The 19,056-nt window shown below is 42.9% G+C and overlaps 1 protein-coding gene across 3 annotated transcripts in view; it reads left to right on the top strand.

Moving 5' to 3' along the window:
• The window catches only part of NXF1 (nuclear RNA export factor 1), a 75,205-nt gene extending 59,617 nt beyond the window's left edge, over positions 1-15,588 (top strand). Inside the window, exons 14-21 of one of the 3 annotated variants that reach the window (XM_044269418.1) lie at positions 1,086-1,196; positions 1,273-1,325; positions 1,429-1,544; positions 1,785-1,824; positions 2,694-2,766; positions 4,124-4,306; positions 4,431-4,491; positions 15,512-15,588. In XM_044269418.1, coding sequence (XP_044125353.1) covers positions 1,086-1,196; positions 1,273-1,325; positions 1,429-1,544; positions 1,785-1,824; positions 2,694-2,766; positions 4,124-4,306; positions 4,431-4,491; positions 15,512-15,550 — 676 coding nt within the window. In that variant the 3' untranslated portion in view covers positions 15,551-15,588. Of the gene's footprint in view, positions 1-1,085; positions 1,197-1,266; positions 1,326-1,428; positions 1,545-1,784; positions 1,825-2,693; positions 2,767-4,123; positions 4,307-4,430; positions 4,492-15,511 lie in introns of all 3 variants that reach the window. The other 2 variants (XM_044269417.1, XM_044269415.1) reach the window with 2 other exon arrangements.
• The last annotated feature ends 3,468 nt before the right edge of the window (positions 15,589-19,056 follow it).

Below are 19,056 nucleotides of genomic sequence, written 5' to 3' on the forward strand. Positions count from 1 at the left end.
ATATATTTTTCCCTGATTTCTGGTGTGCTGACCTGCCAGCCCCTCCTTGGCTCCTATTCCTCTCCCTTGTGTTCCACCTTTGTGCTGCCTTTTTTTTTTATCTTCATGTATGTATTTTTACATTGTCAATAAAGTTTATTTATATTTACTATGCAAAGATTTTTGTGCAATTTAAAAACGGATGTTTTCATCTGTGTACAGGGAGAAGCAGTGGTGGTGCGGGAAAGTATATTACTAGTGAGGGGCCTGGCACTTCTGGGGGGGGTTCTTGAAATTGGCTAACCCCTTTAAGGACCGTGCCATTTTTCTCCTTAAGGGCCAGGTGGTTTTTTGTATATTTGACAACTTTGGAATGCTTTTACTTATCCAAACCATTCTGAGTTTGTTTTCTTGGAATACATTTTACTTTATGATTTGAAGGGAAGGAACGCCATAAGGATTTAGAGGGCAGATTTCCCTGGGATAATTTAGGTTGCCATATGACATTTAAAGACCTCATGATGCATCCCTAGTAGAGACTCCCAAAAAGTGACCCCCATTGCTGGATAAGGTGACACATATGATTTTTTTATTGCTTTGACAAGGTAACCAAAAATGGCTGTTCTGGCACAGCATTTATTTTATTTTTTTATGCGTTCGCCTGACAGCTTTAGATCATGTGCTAATTTCTTTTTATAGAGCGGTTGTTACGGACACGAAGATATCAAATGTGTCTACTTTTATTTTGTTTCAGTTTTACATAATGCCACTTTTCCTCTCAAGAAGATATTGATAAAACTTGTGTATGCATATTTACTACTGAAAAATGATGGGTACATTTTAAACTTGTTGGGAGACCACGTGACCAGGTCCCAGGTGACCAGGTCCCATTTTAGTTTTGCTCACAAAAATACTTATGATTGTAAAGCAGGAGAGGTCGGTGCGGTGTGTGGGAGAATGAAGTAAACCTAGATTGCATTTAGAGACACCAGCTCCAAGAAAAAGGTTGATTCTGTTATTGCTGGACGGAGTTTGCTATAGCAATGAGCGGACTATGCAGTACTTTTGTGTGACTTGTGCTTTTATTTATTATTTAACTTTTTCAGATATTACGTGTGCTATGACAGTGAAGATCGTGAAGGCCTCCTTAATGTATACCACGATGAGGCTTGCTGTTCGCTCAGCATTGCTTGTGGGCAAGGACAGAATCCCTCTAGGTGAGTGATGCTCCTTCCTCCCTTCCTCCCTCAGTTTTTGTTTTCTCTGATGTGGCTTGTATTTTGACAGAAGCAGTCTTGGAGAGTATTTTAACAACAGCAGAAATCTAAAAAGATTACGTGATCCAGGTAGGAGTAGTCTTTTCTTGCAATATTTAATGCTGTGTGAAACAAGTGTCAGAATAGATTATAGTAAAAAACAACACATTTAATTTCAACCCTTTCTTCTTAGGGCGACGCTTTAAACTACTGAAACACAAGCGCCTTAATGTTGTTAGCTTCTTAAATGAGCTCCCTCGTACACAGCATGATCTCAATTCATTTGTTGTAGACATTACTGCTCAGTCTGTGAGTATACTTTTTAATCTTTGGGGTTCTAGGTTGTTTTCTTTTCTCCAAATAGAGGATGGGTATATCACATTGATACTGTCCTCTATATACTATCAGTATTATTATTTTTCCCTTCTCTCTGACCCAGACCACTTTTCACTTTCTTTTTAAGCCACTTGTTCGTGTTTTTGCAGGTCTAGGGTTACTCTGTATTTCTTGTTATAGCTCACTAATTAGATATTTTTTTCCTTCTTACAGAACACACTACTGTGTTTTGTGGTGAACGGTGTATTTAAAGGTGAGTGTTTGCATGCAGTAGTGTAGAGATGATTCAAGTGTACTGCCACATTCACTTCACAGTAGTGTAATACACAATGTAGAAGGGTAATATGTCCTGTCATCTGACATCATACCTAATTAATTTCCCAAATGTAATTATTTTGTGAAGTAGATCTCCAGAGTGAAGCTCCTTGCAAACATTTGCATAGCTAGGTAGAGAGATGCATATTCGGCACGCTTCCCCTTTTGGGTACAGTTATGATCTTTTTGACACTTTGGTGACTAAGATGATTCCAACCTTGTAGTTTAAGGCTACTTTCACACTGGCGTTTTGGTTTCAGTTTGTGAGATCCGTCATGGGCTCTCCCAACCAGTCCTAAACGGATCAGTTTTGCCCTAATGCATTCGGATTCGTTCAGAATGCATGAGTTTGCCTCCGCCTCCATTCCGTTCCGGAGGCGGACACCAAAGCGCTGCTTTCTTGCTGACTATGCGGAGGCAAACGGATACGTCCTGACACACAATGTAAGTCAATAGGGACGGATCTGTTTTTAACTGACACAATATGGCACAATAGAAAACGGATCCGCCCCCCATTGACTTTTAGTGGTGTTCATGTTATGGCTATGTTAAAGGTGATGCAAACGGATGCAGACAGTTGTATTATCTGAACGGATCCATGACTGATCCGCATCAACTGAGTGTGAAAGTAGCAATATCGATAATAACAATACATTACTAAGTGGCTTGTTTTAAATTTCTCTACATGATAAATGCAACTTACTGAATTTTGCAACCCCTTTAATGTGTCTAATTTAATAAAGAAGCATAAAAAAACACACCTGAAAAACAAAAATATGTACTGATCTATTTTTCTTACTCCTTTAGTTGAGGGGCAGTCTAGTGATCCTGTACGTGCTTTTACACGGGTGTTCATAGCTGTGCCAGGCACTGATGGAGGGTAAGTTGGACAGCTGAACAGTTATGTTAACTTAGACTTATGGGGTCATTTATCAAACTGGTGTAAAGTAGAACTGGCTCAGTTGCCCATAGCAACCAATCAGATTGTGCCTTTAATTTTTGACAGCTCCTTTGGAAAATGAAAGGTGATATCTGATTGGTTGCTATGGTCACCTAAGCCATTTCTACTTTACACCAGTTTGATAAATGACCCCATTTTTTACACTAGCATGGTGTTTAGTAAAGACCACCTCACTTGATATTTGTTTTAGTAACTTGCTTATGTAATAACAATTCTGGAGTATGTAATAATAATTATCTATATAGCCCCACCATATTCCGCAGCGCTTTACAAATTCAGGGGGTTCATGTACAAAACAAAAGATATCACAACGTAACTGGCTAATATACAACTGAAACGCTAGGAGTGAGGGCCTTGCTCGCAAGAGCTTACAATCTATGATATAGTTTTATGCCTCTATATTGTACTGTTCCTTTATTATTCTTGGTATCAGTTGTGAATGAATTGCTAAGGGCTCTTTCACATGAGCAATACAGAACATGTCAGGGTCTGTTCAGCAAGAGACTCATGTTTTTGCATGCATGATAAATCGGTTTTGCTGGCGATTGTATTCAATACATCAGTTCTTTTCCATCATATCAGGCTACTTTCACACTTGTGGCAGGACGGATCCGACAGGCTGTTCACCCTGTCGGGTCCGTCCTTCCGCTATTTCGCCGTGCCGCCAGACCGACACCATTCACTAGAGAATTTATAAAAAATTATGAACAGGGGCACAGGAATAACTGAACTGAATTGTTTGAGGACACTTTACACTGCTATTGATGATAAAAACTCACCAAAAGGTATGTTTTAGTGCCCTCCCATCAGCAGTTTGGCATGGGCAGGGACTTACTCCCTTTTAAAGTGTTTTTTTCCATGTTACAAAGTGATGACACACTGATAAGCCTTCACTTTAAGACTAGAAATGCAAATTTAATATGCAGCTTAAGGGTCCATTCACACGTCCGCAATTTGCGGACCCATTCACTTTCAATGGGGCTGTAACGGATACGAATCTGCATTTTCGGGATCCGCATCCGTATTTTCGAGATCCGCAATTCCGTTACCGATAAAAAAAAATATTTGTTTTAATATGTCCTATTCTTATCCGCAATTGCGGACCAGAAAAGGCATTTTCTATTATAGTGTCTGTGATGTGTGGTCCGCAAATTGTGGATCGCACATTGCAGGTTTCTTTGTTTTGCGGGTCCGCAAAACACTTACGGATGTGTGAATGGACCCTTAATGTGATACTTTATTGATAACATTGGTTGACAAGTATCTTTGTTGTCAGGCTCCTCTTGGTGAATGATGATCAATTCATAAGGAATGCCACCACAGAAGAGATTCGGAAAGCATTTGCCACACCAGCTCCTACTCCTTCCAGCAGCCCAGTACCTGTCCATGCACCTGTGCCCCAAGATATGGTGCAAGCATTTTCACTGTTCTCAGGAATGAATGCAGAATGGTCTCAAAAGTAAGAATTATTTTCCCTCTATTCTGGCACATAATGTACAGCTCTACATTACAGTTGTTTGAATGTGCCCTAGAGTTGTGTTTCGATACTTTCTCACTTTATAACCATACATATGTCCTAACAGGTGTCTTCAGGACAATGGTTGGGACTTTGAACAGGCAGCACAGATTTTTATGAAGCTCAAGGTATGTACAGGTTGAGGGAGACTATATTTGTCTTGTGTAAATTCTTCGACCCATCAGGTCCTTTGACGCTGCCCACAGGACAGCATAATCTGGTGACAGACGCTGTGATTTCACTGAACTGTCACTTAGGACTTAACATAAAATTATTTTTAAGAACTCACAAGTTAAAGGGTAACTAAAACCTTTGATGGGCAGCAGCACTACTCAGAGCAGTTTCTCTTTTGATTTTCATTTGCTCTGTCTGGCTTTTCAAGCATATGGAGTACAGACCCCATATACCTTCTATGGATTTGTACTTGCCTATCCAATTAAAGGCAAAGGCACAGAGCGTCTAATTAGTGCTGTTGCCTCTTTGTTTTTCATCAAAGGTTTAGTTATTTAAGGGTATATTCACACTTGCGTTGTTTGATTCCGGGAGCCAAACTGTATGCAAACGCATGTCATTTTTCCAGACTGATCAGGATCCTGATCAGTCTGAAAAATTCCTGAATAGTCAGAAAAATGCATTGCAATACCGGATCCGTTTTTCCGGTGTCATCAGACAAAACGGATCCGGTATTTCTTCTTTTCTCATTTTTAAAGGTCTGCGCATGCGCAGACAGGAAGGACTGATCCGGCGTTCCGGTATTTTGAATGCCCGATCCGGCACTAATACATTCCTATGGAAAAAAGAATTCCGGATCCGGCATTCAGGCAAGTCTTCCGTTTTTTTCCGCTGGAGATAAAACAGTCGCATGCTACGGTTTTCTCTTTTGCCTGATCAGTCAAAATGACTGAACTGAAGACCACCTGATGCATCCTGAACGGATTACTCTCCATTCAGAATGCATGGGGATATGCCTGATCAGTTCTTTTCCGGTATAGAGCCCCTGTGACGGAACTCTATGCCGGAAAAGAAAAACGCTAATGTGAAAGTAGCCTTACATTGCTAGGCGGAGACTTCACCTAGCAGTGTTCCCGGTGATGTCACCAGCACTAATGGGCAGCTTTAGCGCTGCCCTGGCCTGTTTTACATTAGTGGCGGTGATGTTACCGGGAGCATAGCTAGAAGAAGCCTCTGCCTAGTAGATACCCGGTACTTCACCGGATCAAGTGAAAAAGCGTTTTCCCCCATGTGATTCAGCGCAGGGCAAGGGAGAGCATGTTCTGATGCTCATCTCAATGGGCCTGCCTGGGTAAAAAAGGGGATATATCTGGGTTCACAACCCTTTTAAGCTTCTTGCCTTTCTGAACTTTAAAGGGGTATTCACATCTCTTTAGCATTTTCTTCAACTGCTATTTGAATCTAAGGTCCAGATGGGTGTTATCGGTTAGGGGTGTGTCCTTGCACAGTCTGACACTGGCAGCACTGACTGGATAGTGTAAGACTGTGCAGAGACACACTCCCAACTGATAACACCCAGCTGGACTTTTTAATGCAAACTGTAAGTAATTCATCTAACAGCAATAATAAATGAGTGGGACATTATAGAGTCATAAGAATAGATGCTTCGAAATTGTTATTACAAGGGGATGCAAGTAGTTACTAAAATTCACTTTTCTGGAGAGATAAGCAGGTACTTTTTAAAAGGAATATGTCGCCACAGTCTTAGACTATAAAGCAGGCATGCTCAACCTGCGGACCTCCAGCTTTTGTAAAACTACAACTCCCAGCATGCCCGAACAGCCTACAGCAGGGCACTGTGGGACTTGTAGTTTTACAACAGCTTGAGGGCCGCAGGTTGAGCACGCCTGCTATAGAGAGTCCAGGTTGCTATTTGTAATGTTCCTACTGCCCTCCATTGACCCGCTTTCAGGGTTCAAAACGATACTAAGATGCTTTGTTAGTACTGCTGTGCAATACTACATACAGTACAGACCAAAAGTTTGGACACACCTTCTCATTCAAAGAGTTTTCTTTATTTTCATGACTATGAAAATTGTAGATTCACACTGAAGGCATCAAAACTATGAATTAACACATGTGGAATTATATACATAACAAAAAAGTGTATAACAACTGAAAATGTCATATTCTAGGTTCTTCAAAGTAGCCACCTTTTTGCTTTGATTACTGCTTTGCACACACTTGGCATTCTCTTGATGAGCTTCAAGAGGTAGTCACCTGAAATGGTTTTCACTTCGCAGGTGTGCCCTGTCAGGTTTAATAAGTGGGATTTCTTGCCTTATAAATAGGGTTGGGACCATCAGTTGCGTTGTGGAGAAGTCAGGTGGATATACAGCTGATAGTCCTACTGAATAGACTGTTAGCTGCTTTTTTTTCTTGCAATAATACAAATTCTAAGTAAAGAAAAACGAGTGGCCATCATTACTTTAAGAAATGAAGGTCAGTCAGTCCAAAAAATTGGGAAAACTTTGAAAGTGTCCCCAAGTGCAGTCACAAAAACCATCAAGCGCTACAAAGAAACTGGCTCGCATGTGGACCGCCCCAGGAAAGGAAGACCAAGAGTCACCTCTGCTGCGGAGAATAAGTTAATCCGAGTCACCAGCCTCAGAAATCGCAGGTTAACAGCAGCTCAGATTAGAGACCAGGTCAATGCCACACAGAGTTCTAGCAGACGCATCTCTAGAACCTGTGTTCATTCGCCTGTGTTCATTCGGCGCAGGCGCTCTGAGATGAGGAGGCTTGCCGTCTTCTCTTTCGGTGATGTCATCGGCGCAGGCGCACTGAGGGAGTTCTAAGGAGTGTGCGATTTTTGAAATGCTGACCGGGCCGGCCGGAGGAGGAGATCGCGGCTGGCCCTGTCAATCAACAGGATGAGGGGGGTGATTTTTGGCAGCGCCGAAGAGCAAGTAGACGCCCTACTTGCTGGTAGAGACCTCGTTTACATATTATAAAGTTCGTTTTTAGGCTACTTTCACACTAGCGTTCGGGCGGATCCGTTCTGAACGGATCCGCTCATAATAATGCAGACGGAGGCTCCGTTCAGAACGGATCCGTCTGCATTATTTTTAGCATATAACAGCTAAGTGTGAAAATAGCCTAGTACGGATCCGTCCAGACTTTCAATGTAAAGTCAATGGGGGACGGATCCGCTTGAAGATTGAGCCACATTGTGGCATCTTCAAACGGATCCGTCCCCATTGACTTACATTGAAAGTCTGGACGAATCCGCACGCCTCCGCACGGCCAGGCGGACACCCGAACGCTGCAAGCAGCGTTCAGCTGTCCGCCTGTCCGTGCGGAGGCGAGCGGAGGCTGAACGCCGCCAGACTGATGCAGTCTGAGCGGATCCGCTCCATTCAGACTGCATCAGGGCTGGACGGCTGCGTTCGGGTCCGCTCGTGAGCTCCTTCAAACGGAGCTCACGAGCGGACCAGCGAACGCTAGTGTGAAAGCAGCCTTAGAAGAAACTGCTGAAGGAAAGTAAGTAAGAGCATTATATTTTCATATCGCAGTATAAGGAATTTAACTTGCCTCCCCCCACCCCAAAAAAAGACTACTTTAGTGGGGCGACAGAAGCCCTTTAAGAGGAGACTGTGTGAATCAGGCCTTCATGGTAGAATATCTGCTAGGAAACCACTGCTAAGGACAGGCAACAAGCAGAAGAGACTTGTTTGGGCTAAAGAACACAAGGAATGGACATTAGACCAATGGAAATCTGTGCTTTGGTCTGATGAGTCCAAAGTTGAGATCTTTGGTTCCAACCACCGTGTCTTTGTGTGACGCAGAAAAGGTGAACGGATGGACTCTACATGCCTGGTTCCCACCGTGAAGCATGGAGGCGGAGGTGTGATGGTGTGGGGTTGCTTTACTGGTGACACTGTTGGGGATTCATTCAAAATTGAAGGCATACTGAACCAGCATGGCTACCACAGCATCTTGCAGCGACATGCTATTCCATCCGGTTTGCGTTTAGTTGGACCATCATTTATTTTTCAACAGGACAATGACCCCAAACACACCTTTAGGCTGTGTAAGGGCTATTTGACCATGAAGGAGAGTGATGGGGTGCTGTGCCAGATGACCTGGCCTCAACAGTCACCGGACCTGAACCCAATCGAGATGGTTTGGGGTGAGCTGGACCGCAGAGTGAAGGCAAAAGGGCCAACAAGTGCTAAGCATCTCTGGGAACTCCTTCAAGACTGTTGGAAAACCATTTCAGGTGACTACCTCTTGAAGCTCATCAAGAGAATGCCAAGAGTGTGCAAAGCAGTAATCAAAGCAAAAGGTGGCTACTTTGAAGAACCTAGAATATGACATATTTTCAGTTGTTTGACACTTTTTTGTTATGTATATAATTCCACATGTGTTAATTCATAGTTTTGATGCCTTCAGTGTGAATCTACAATTTTCCTAGTCATGAAAATAAAGAAAACTCTTTGAATGAGAAGGTGTGTCCAAACTTTTGGTCTGTACTGTATGTATTGCTTCAGATAATAGTCCAGAATTGTGATGACCGATTACGTTTAATTATGAGCTATCAAGCGTGGTTCAAATTGAGCTGTCAGAACAAGTCTTGCTAGTCTGCAAAACCTGAAGTAGATGAAACCTGTAGGCTGTAGAAGGCACTACTCACAAAAAGTTAGGCCCCTTTCACACGGGAGAGTATTCCGCACGGATGCGATGCATGAGTTGAACGCATTGCACCCGCACTGAATCCCGACCCATTCATTTCTATGGGGCTGTTCACATGAGCGGTGATTTTCACGCATCACTTGTGCGTTGCATGAAAATCGCAGCATGCTCTATATTCTGCGTTTTTTCCCGTAACGCAGGCCCCATAGAAATGAATGGGGTTGCGTGAAAATCAAAAGCAGATGTGGTGCAATTTTCACGCACTGTTGCTAGGAGAAGATCGGGATGGAGACCCGATCATTATTATTATTTTAAAATAATAGCATTCTGAATACAGAATGCATAGTAAAATAGCGCTGGAGGGGGTAAAAAAAATAAAAATGTAACGCGCCTTAATCCACTTGATCGCGCAGCCGGCATCTCTTCTGTCTGTGTTCTGTGCAGGAACAGGACCTGTGGTGACGTCACTCCAGTCATCACATGGTCCATCACATGATCCATCACCATGGTAAAAGATCATGTGATGACCGGAGTGACGTCACCACAGGTCCTGTTCCTGCATACAGCAAAGGAAGACAGACAGAAGAGATGCCAGCTGTGCGATCAAGTGGATTAAGGTGAGTTAAATTATTTTTTAACCCCTCCAGCGTTATTTTACTATGCATTCTGTATTCAGAATGCTATTATTTTCCCTTATAACCATGTTATAAGGGAAAATAATACAATCTACAGAACACCGATCCCAAGCCCGAACTTCTGTGAAGAAGTTTGGGTACCAAACATGCCAATTTTTCTCACGCGAGTGCAAAACACATTACAATGTTTTGCACTCGCGCGGAAAAATCGCACATGTTCCCGCAACGCGCCAGCACCTTTTCCCACGACGCCCGTCTGAAAGAGGCCTTAGGGATATTTGGCTTTTGGGTGAAATTTATGCAAAATGTTCACGCTACAGTGATATATTGTAAAAGTAGAGCATTCAAGAAGAAGCTTGCAATTGTGATTTCTAATCTCAAACAATTTTATTAAAACAAAGGCGAACAGTAGTGGGTATACCCCCACAAAAAATGTCAATGTCTCAATAACTTATGTGGCCTTGAGCATCAATTACAACTTGACAATGACATATCATGCTTGACAATTAAACTTATTGTCTGCTGAGGCATGGCATCCCACTCTTTTTGAAGGGCGGCCCTCAGGTCATTGAGGTTCTGGTGTACAGAGTTATGAGCCATCTACACGGCGACTCAGCTGATCCCATGGGTTTTTAATGGGATTCAGGTCTGGAGAAAGTGCATGCCACTCCATTTGAGGTACTCCAGTCTCCAGCAGCTGTTCCCTAATGATGCAACCTCAATGAGCTGGCACATTGTCGTCCATGAAAATCAAATTGGGCCTGTGTTGTTCATGCAGAGACACAATGACTGTATTATGTTGTTCAGGTAGTATGAGCTTGTCACTGTACTATTCACAAAGTGTAGGGGAGTTCTGTATTGACTAGACATACCTGCCCACACTGTAAACACCACCAAAGGTGACAATAGCTAATTGCATAGCGATCGCCTTGACATCGTTGGCGGCCATCATTTCTGCTTGGCTTGAATTGACTTTCATCAGTGAGGCCCACTTGTCCCTTGTCCAGAGTCGATGTTCCCAAGACATTGCAAGATGATGATGCCTGTGCCTGGTGGTGTGGTCAGGTACCCTTGCAGGTCGTCTAGCAAGCAGACCACACGGATTTAAACAGTTTTGAATGGTCGGACGTGACACTTTTAAATGTGCCTGGAGTTGTATGGCATCCATCATCCGCTTCTTCAGGTCATTGTTCACAATAAAGCGGTTATTGGTGTGGGATGTGGCCAAAGTACTTCCCTTTCAGTGACTCTACCAGTTATTCTGTATCTCTTTTGCAACCTACTGATGACACGCTGAGCTCAGTGGCCACTTCCATCTGAGAACATCCTGCTTGAAACCTCGCAATAGACAGGTACTGTTGATCAAATGTTAGGTGCTGTCTTTGTCTCATGATGTCAAAATGTTAACAGCATGATGAGGAGGACTTTTTAAATACCAATTCTAATTGAACCAAGAAGTTTATTGGGCAAATCGTGGATAAAACTAGGGTTGGACGATATCAAAAATATTCAGACGATAACGATATTAAAAAAGTTATCGCGATAACGATATATATCGCGATAAATGCCCATTTAAAAGAAAAAAAAACACAAGGCGTTATACTGTATGGGGACAGCCACAGGGAGACGTTACACTGTATGGGGGCAGCCACAAGGAGACGTTACACTGTATGGGGGCAGCCACAAGGAGACGTTACACTGTATGGGGGCAGCCACAAGGAGACGTTACACTGTATGGGGGCAGCCACAAGGAGACGTTACACTGTATGGGGGCAGCCACAAGGAGACGTTACACTGTATGGGGGCAGCCACAAGGAGACGTTATACTGTATGGGGCAGCCACAAGGAGACGTTACACTGTATGGGGGCAGCCACAAGGAGACGTTACACTGTATGGGGGCAGCCACAGGGAGACGTTACACTGTATGGGGGCAGCCACAGGGAGACGTTACACTGTATGGGGGCAGCCACAGGGAGACGTTACACTGTATGGGGCAGCCACAGGGAGACGTTACACTGTATGGGGCAGCCACAGGGAGACGTTACACTGTATGGGGGCAGCCACAGGGAGACGTTACACTGTATGGGGGCAGCCACAGGGAGACGTTACACTGTATGGGGGCAGCCACAGGGAGACGTTGTTACACTGTATGGGGGCAGCCACAGGGAGACGTCGTTACACTGTATGGGGGCAGCCACAGGGAGACGTCGTTACACTGTATGGGGGCAGCCACAGGGAGACGTCGTTACACTGTATGGGGGCAGCCACAGGGAGATGTCGTTACACTGTATGGGGGCAGCCACAGGGAGATGTCGTTACACTGTATGGGGGGCCACAAGGAGGCGTTACACTGTATGGGGGGCCACAAGGAGGCGTTACACTGTATGGGGGGCCACAAGGAGGCGTTACACTGTATGGGGGGCCACAAGGAGGCGTTACACTGTCTGGGGGGCCACAAGGAGGCGTTACACTGTATGGGGGGCCACAAGGAGGCGTTACACTGTATGGGGGGCCACAAGGAGGTGTTACACTGTATGGGGGGCCACAAGGAGGCGTTACACTGTATGGGGGGCCACAAGGAGGCGTTACACTGTATGGGGGGCCACAAGGAGCGTTATAATAAGGTCTTATGGGAGCGAGGAGGAGGGAGAGTCAGGGCGGCCGCTGCAGGAAGTAGTAGGTTTATAATTTCGTCATCAGACAGAGCACACACTAGTGAGACAGCCGCAGAAAAAGTCTCTCCAGAGACACCAGTACTCACACAGGGGATCGCCAGTTCGCCACACACAGAGCCGGCACTGGTGGATGACGACGTCAGATGGTGGGTGGAGACTTGACTAAGGGAGGCGGAGCAAGAAGGAGGCAGGCCAGGAGCGAGAGGAAGTAATTACCCAGCGCTATGCAAGGTGCAGGGGCGGGCGGACGCACGTTTAGAAGAGGTCTGACCGCTTTGATGATGTCAGAAAATACCGCGGTATTTAGGAAACGGCGATATCGCCATATCGCCGTTTTTTTAATACCGCGGTATATCGTGATACCGGTATATCGCCCAACCCTAGATAAAACACCAGATTAATTTTGCTGTTACGTTCCTTGTTGGAGAACAGCAAGTTGTGCAAAAAGTCCTGAAACATTGAACAGCTAGACATGTGCATTCAGAAGTTTAGAGAAAGTTACATTAAGTTTACCTGTAAAGGTTAGAGTGCATTTTACGTTCATCCTGAAATTTCTTCTACACGCCAATATCCCTAACTTTTTGTGAGTAGTTGTATATATTTTCTAACGCTTCATTATATGGCATTTTCTACCCTCATTCTTGTATAAATGATGGTTTCCCACAATGCAGACTTATCCCATATTGCCAGGGATACACAACCTCAGACAATCCAGCCGTTGTGAAAGTACAACTCCCAGCATGCGCTATTCACTTCTTCTATAGAAGCTCAAAGAACAGCTGTACAAGTGTACTTACTGGGAGCTGCAGTGCCAGAGGTTGCCACCCCCTGCCCTATCCACAGCATAGGAAGGGTTAATATCTAAAGCTGGGACCCCAACTATCACAATAAAAGGGTCCCATTCCCTCAAATGAATAGAGCAGCAGGTTGAACTTGCACATTACTGCTCCATTCACTTGTTAAAGGACTGCTGATAATAATCGGGCACTGTGCAAGGGGCTCCATTCTCTGAGATATTTAGTTCCCCTGGATAGGTGATATGTTTGTATTGTGGGAATCCCCTATAATAATGCTAATAATAATACAAATGGGAAAATAAAGCTTGGCAAAGTGTTTTTGAGAAATATTGAAATACTTTTCCCAGTCTGTGAAGGTCCCCTCTCTCCATGTCTTAAATCCTCTAGTCCCCTATCTGCGCATTGTAAAGGAAAATAATTATCCAAAATATAAAAATATCAGGATTTTGTCTACAGTACAAATTAAAGTGCAACTGTTTTTTTTTTTTTGGTTTTTTTTTTGTAAGGCTGACATGAGTTGATGGTACTCTGCAATAAATTCAGTTACCAGATTCTGGGTGCTATCCATTACTATGTAAAAATCCATATTCAGTTCCATAGACACTGAATACTGGTACTTTCTGTGGAGGGTAGCTGTACTTCTTCTTCTGCTTGCCTGGTCCTTACTTATGTCTCTTACTGAATTAGTTATTTCTAAAATAGTTCATTTCTGTGCCTGCGCAGTCTTTTTATTTCTGTCCCTGGAGCACTCACTTTAGACTGTATTACACTGGCCAATACTTTGGCCAGTAATCGCTAACAAGCTTTTGCATAAATGTTCGGCAGCAGAATTACACTACAATAATTCATGAGAATGCAATTATGGGCCAAAAGATAGGCCAGTGCAATACTGCCGCTGCTCGTTCTCCAGGCAGTTAAGATTTTTAAGCATGCTTAAAAATCAGCACTTGCCGGCAGCAAATGGTGCTGTCTAATGGTGATTTGCCACTGACAAACCACTAGGCAGTATGGGGATGAGCGATGGCATAGTGATCACTTCTCTCCATGTTACGGAGGTAATGGCTGCATGTAATGGCATCGGTCTCCTCCGCTACCTAGCAAGCGATTTGCCTGGAGGGAAGCGCTTGTTGATCTGCCTGTCTAATACAGACTTTAGTTTTAATTCACACGTTAACGTTTTGATCATTGTTTTGTCAGTCTTGACATGTGGCAGCATACTAAGGTATGATGGAAATATTTGCACCATTGTTTTTACTCATGGCTGGTTTTTGGCTCAAAATCGCTGTCAATCGAACACTGTCATGTGGATTAGGCATAACATCTTGTTTGATAAGATGTCATACCACTAGATAGAAAAAAATGAAAAAGTTTGAAAATATAGATTAAATAAACGGATTGATAAATAATTTCACTGGCCCTTATGGTTAAAATTAGTTCAGAGGTTAATATGTACTTAAGGCTTCCGAGATTTGTGCATATTTCTAAATGTATCACTGTCAGATTGGGTTTCCATGCTCAAGATTTTTATGCAGCATTTGAAGGAGAAACAGTCTTTGCTTGATATGTGTTCTCAGTTTGTAATCTGTTTCTGTCTTTGGCTTCAAGAACTGTATGAAAGCAAGCCTAAACATGGGGTGTTAGCATGAATGAGGCAAGTGAGCGGAGCACAGCTCTGGAGGAGACACAGGTTTATAGGGAAGGCTGAGTGTAATATGGGAAATTTCAATTTCACTAGTGTCGCTTTGAAATGTGTATTAAGGCGGTTTTATTAAAGAGGACTTTTCACCGATTATTACAATATGGACTTAGACTACAGACATGTAGAGCGGCGCCCAGGGATCTCACGGCACTTACTATTATCCCTGGGCGCCGCTCCGTTCTCCTGCTATTCCCTCCGGTATCTCCGCTCACTAAGTTATAGTAGGCGGAGATTTCAGTCCCTAAGTTATGGTAGGCGGAGTCTGCCCTTGTTCTGCTCTAGCGCTGGCCAATCGCAGCGCAGAGCTCACAGCCTGGGAGGTTATTTTCTCCCAGGCTGTGAGCTCTGCAATGCGATTGGCAAACGCTACAGAAGAACAAGGGCAGACTCCGCCTACCATAACTTTGTGACCGGAGATACCGGAGGGCATAGCAGGAAAACGGAGCGGTGCCCAGGGATAATTGTAAGTGCAGTGAGATCCCCGGGCGCTGCTCTACAGGTCTGTATTCTTAGTTCAGTGTCCTAATCGGTGAAAGGTCCTCTTTAAAGCCAGGGAGGGTGGATATGCAGTTGGGCAGGGATATTCTATATATTCAAAAAAATATTGACCCGGTCTTTATTTTGTTTTCCTGTTATTGTTTATAGCAGTTTACCTATTCTTTACATCTATAATGTGTTGTATTTCCTTTCACAGGCAGAGGGTAAAATCCCAGAAGTTGCCTTCATCAAGTGACTCTCCACTTTAATCTTTCCTTCATCTTTGCTCCTTTTTAAAGTAAAAAATATAAATTCTGTATATGCCATATAAACAGGAATTTTTGGATTCAAGGAACTGCGTGTCTAATTCCCACTTCACTGGGAGCTATTAATCCCCAGTTTGAACATTAAACCACATCCGACTACAGAACAGTTTTCATGTGTACATATATTTTGAACGATAAGTGGCATCTGTTGTTCCCCTGGAAAGACTGAATAGTCGTGCCTACTTGCCTGACTCTTAACACATTGATTTAAAGATTAGATGAAGAATACAGGTGTCTACATTTCTTCTACGTGAGAGATTTTCACATGGTTCACAGAATTCTCCCTGCTGCATTTTGGCTGCATTGTGGATATTTCCTGTCGTTTAACATTTTTAATTTACAGGGAATACCAGGACAGACTAACATAAGGCAGCCAGTGGCAAGGACACCCTGTATTTCTTTTCAGTCCGGAATATCACTGGTTGGATCAATGCATGACATGAAAGTAAAACGTGCAACTTTTACTTTATTTAAAAACAAAGAAAAGTGGTAATTGTTGCTTAGATAGTATAAAGTCTTGGGGGGGGGGGGGGTGTTGTTACCTAAAGTGGGGCAGAGGAGAACTGGTTTAGCTGCACATAGCAGCAATATGCACCGTTCATTTTTTACAGCTTCTTTGGAAATGTAAAGGATCAATTCCATTGGTTGCTGTAGGCTAGCTTTCCCTTGCACCACTCTTAATAAAACTCCCCCTATTTATTTTTGCATGGAAAATTAGTGCAGAAGAAAAATGAAGGAATAGCCCATAGCAGCTCATCAGATTCAAGCTGGTTGGTTTTTCTGGGCACTCTTCATTTGCACTAATTATTGATCATTTGTGATTAACTTGTTTCTTGTCTCATCTTAAAGATGAGACTGCTCCTAGACCTACAAGATTGAAACCTTCTGCAGTGACACTAGGAGCAGTACTGTATAGTTTTCGGACTACAAACCGAATTCCATGGATCTTGTTTTAATTTTTTTAATTACAATAAATTTGTTTATTTATAACTGCATATGGAATGAAAAAAAGGTATATTTAAGAACGATAAACAATGAACCTTCGGCTATACTTACTCTAGGGGTTTGGTTTTCCGGTATTGAGGTCTGTCATACCTGAAAAAACGCTTCAGTTTTGTCCCCATTCATTGTCAATGGGGACAAAACTGAACAGAACGGAATGCTCCAAAATGCATTCTGTTCCGTTTAGTTGCGTTCCCATACCGTAGAGCAAACTGCAACATGTTGTAGTTTGCTTTCCATCCTGTGGATGCGGACCCCCAGTGTAAGTCAATGGGGACAGATCTGTTTTCTCTGACACAATCTGCCACAGTAGAAAACTGATCCGTCCTCCATTGACTTTCAATGGAGTTCATGACTGATCTGTCTTGGCTATTATCAGTAACGGAAGCGTTTTTGCTGAACCCTGCCGGATCCAGTAAAAACGCTAGTGTGAAAGTAGCCTTAGTCCTTTGCATGTCATATTGAACATTGTGTCTTTAGACTTTTTTGCAGTGATGCTCTGCCCTCTAGCTTTACAGATAGTCGTTCTGCCTACAACAATAGTATTTGTTTTGTGTCAAACCCTTTTATTATGTCAGCTAGTTTTAATTGTCCTTTTTTTATATTTTAGTAATTTTTCTTTTATTAAAACTGGTGTATTCAAATGATTAAAGTTGGGTGAGGGGGGTGTATCTTGACAGTGACTAATGCATGTGTGTTCAGGCTGATTGGGGTGGGGGTATCTAGATCAATGTACTGAAGGGGGGTACTTGGTGTGCATGTGTCTGCATATGGCTGGGGCTACGCAGCAACATATGTCACAACAGTATGCCTCTAAAAAGTCGCAAGAACCAAAACTTTGTGCAACCTGTCTGCAGGTTGCTGATACACGGCAGTCACATGTGATTCGCATTTTAGGTATGCAAAAGTCCAACAGTGTAGGATTTTTTGCAACAGTTGTATGTGATTTCACAACCGTGAGAGATGTTACATGCGATGTCACGTGACACATGTCGCTGTGCACCCCAGCCTTATTCTACATTCTATGTGGTTGTGGAGTGTGTTAGGCCATATTCACACATCAGTGATTCATGGACTTGTACTGCCTGTTTTCTCCACGGGCAGCACACACATCCATTTATTTTAACGTGTGTATTCACACATCTATGCAGTCTGTCGTTTTCGCGCAGAATCATGCCCTGTTTTTGTATGTTTACGGATTCATCACAAGCATTAAATTCTATGGGTTTGTGGAAAACATGGATCAAACATGTACGCCATCCGTGGTTCGCCTGTGTTTCAAGGACCTTTTATACGAGACGTTCTGAAAATTAATATTTAGCTGTGCTGCGTCTGTGGAACACAGAGAGCAAAAAACGGACAGAGACCAAACACGGATTCTTCACGGAAATCTTAATGGATGAGTCAATGACTATCACAGATTTCATCACGGACACAGATGTGTGAATAAGACCTAAGGCCTACAGCTGTTTTTTTCCTTCTCTTTTTCCCATAATTCCAGGGATATAAGTGTATGTATGTGTTAGGCTATAATGTACTGTTTTAATTTTCTATTTTTAAATTTATGTTCCCACAATATCAGATGTGTGTGTCTGGGTTTACATGTACCTGTTATCACTCTGATTTAGTATAATTTAGATGACCAATCAAAATGATACAATTTCTTCTATCTAGTCATTATTTAGCTTGCACAAAATGTTGTTCTATCTGCAATAGTATTTGCATGTAGACAAATGGCTAAAGAGGACCCCGACAATTGGGAATAAATATTTGTTCCATACTAAATGTATTTTTTACTTGTGTAGAAATATCCAGCTTGGACCAGTGTTCCAATAATTGTTGTAATATTCTTCTGACATGGACCATAATCTGTACATGTAAACCCAATCTAAGGCCACGTTCACACGCTGCATCAGTATTTGCAGGCCAAAATCAGGAGTGGACCCTAAAGGGAAAAAGGTATAATGAAAGATATGTGCCTCTTCTGTATTTTGGACCCACTCCTTGCTTTGGCTTTCAAATACTGATCTTTGTATTGTATTGTACGCCTGTGCAAAAGTACGACATTGAGTTTCTGATATGCATTTATTCCATTCTCATGCAAAATATCCTTGTCCTCTTTTGATATACTTCGCTGTGAATGCCGGGTTGTGTGTCCTTTAGGAGGGATGAGTCGAAGTGATTCTGTATGTTTAGTAGAGTGCCATGTGTATGGTGGTGTGCATGCCTGAATGAGTATTTAGAAGGTGGGGCGTCTGTCAAGTGAGACAAATGATTGGGGGTGTGAAATTGGGTCAGTGATTTATTAGGAATATGTTTGTGTGAATGCATGTATGTGACAGGGGAGCTGTCTGGGAAGTTAGTGGCTTTGTTTCTTCCCTGACAATCAGTCTAGTAATTTTGCCAGTGGAGGGATTAAATGTTATATTGTAGA

This window comes from Bufo gargarizans, chromosome 10 (genome assembly GCF_014858855.1).
Source record: "Bufo gargarizans isolate SCDJY-AF-19 chromosome 10, ASM1485885v1, whole genome shotgun sequence".
Taxonomy (NCBI): domain Eukaryota; kingdom Metazoa; phylum Chordata; class Amphibia; order Anura; family Bufonidae; genus Bufo; species Bufo gargarizans.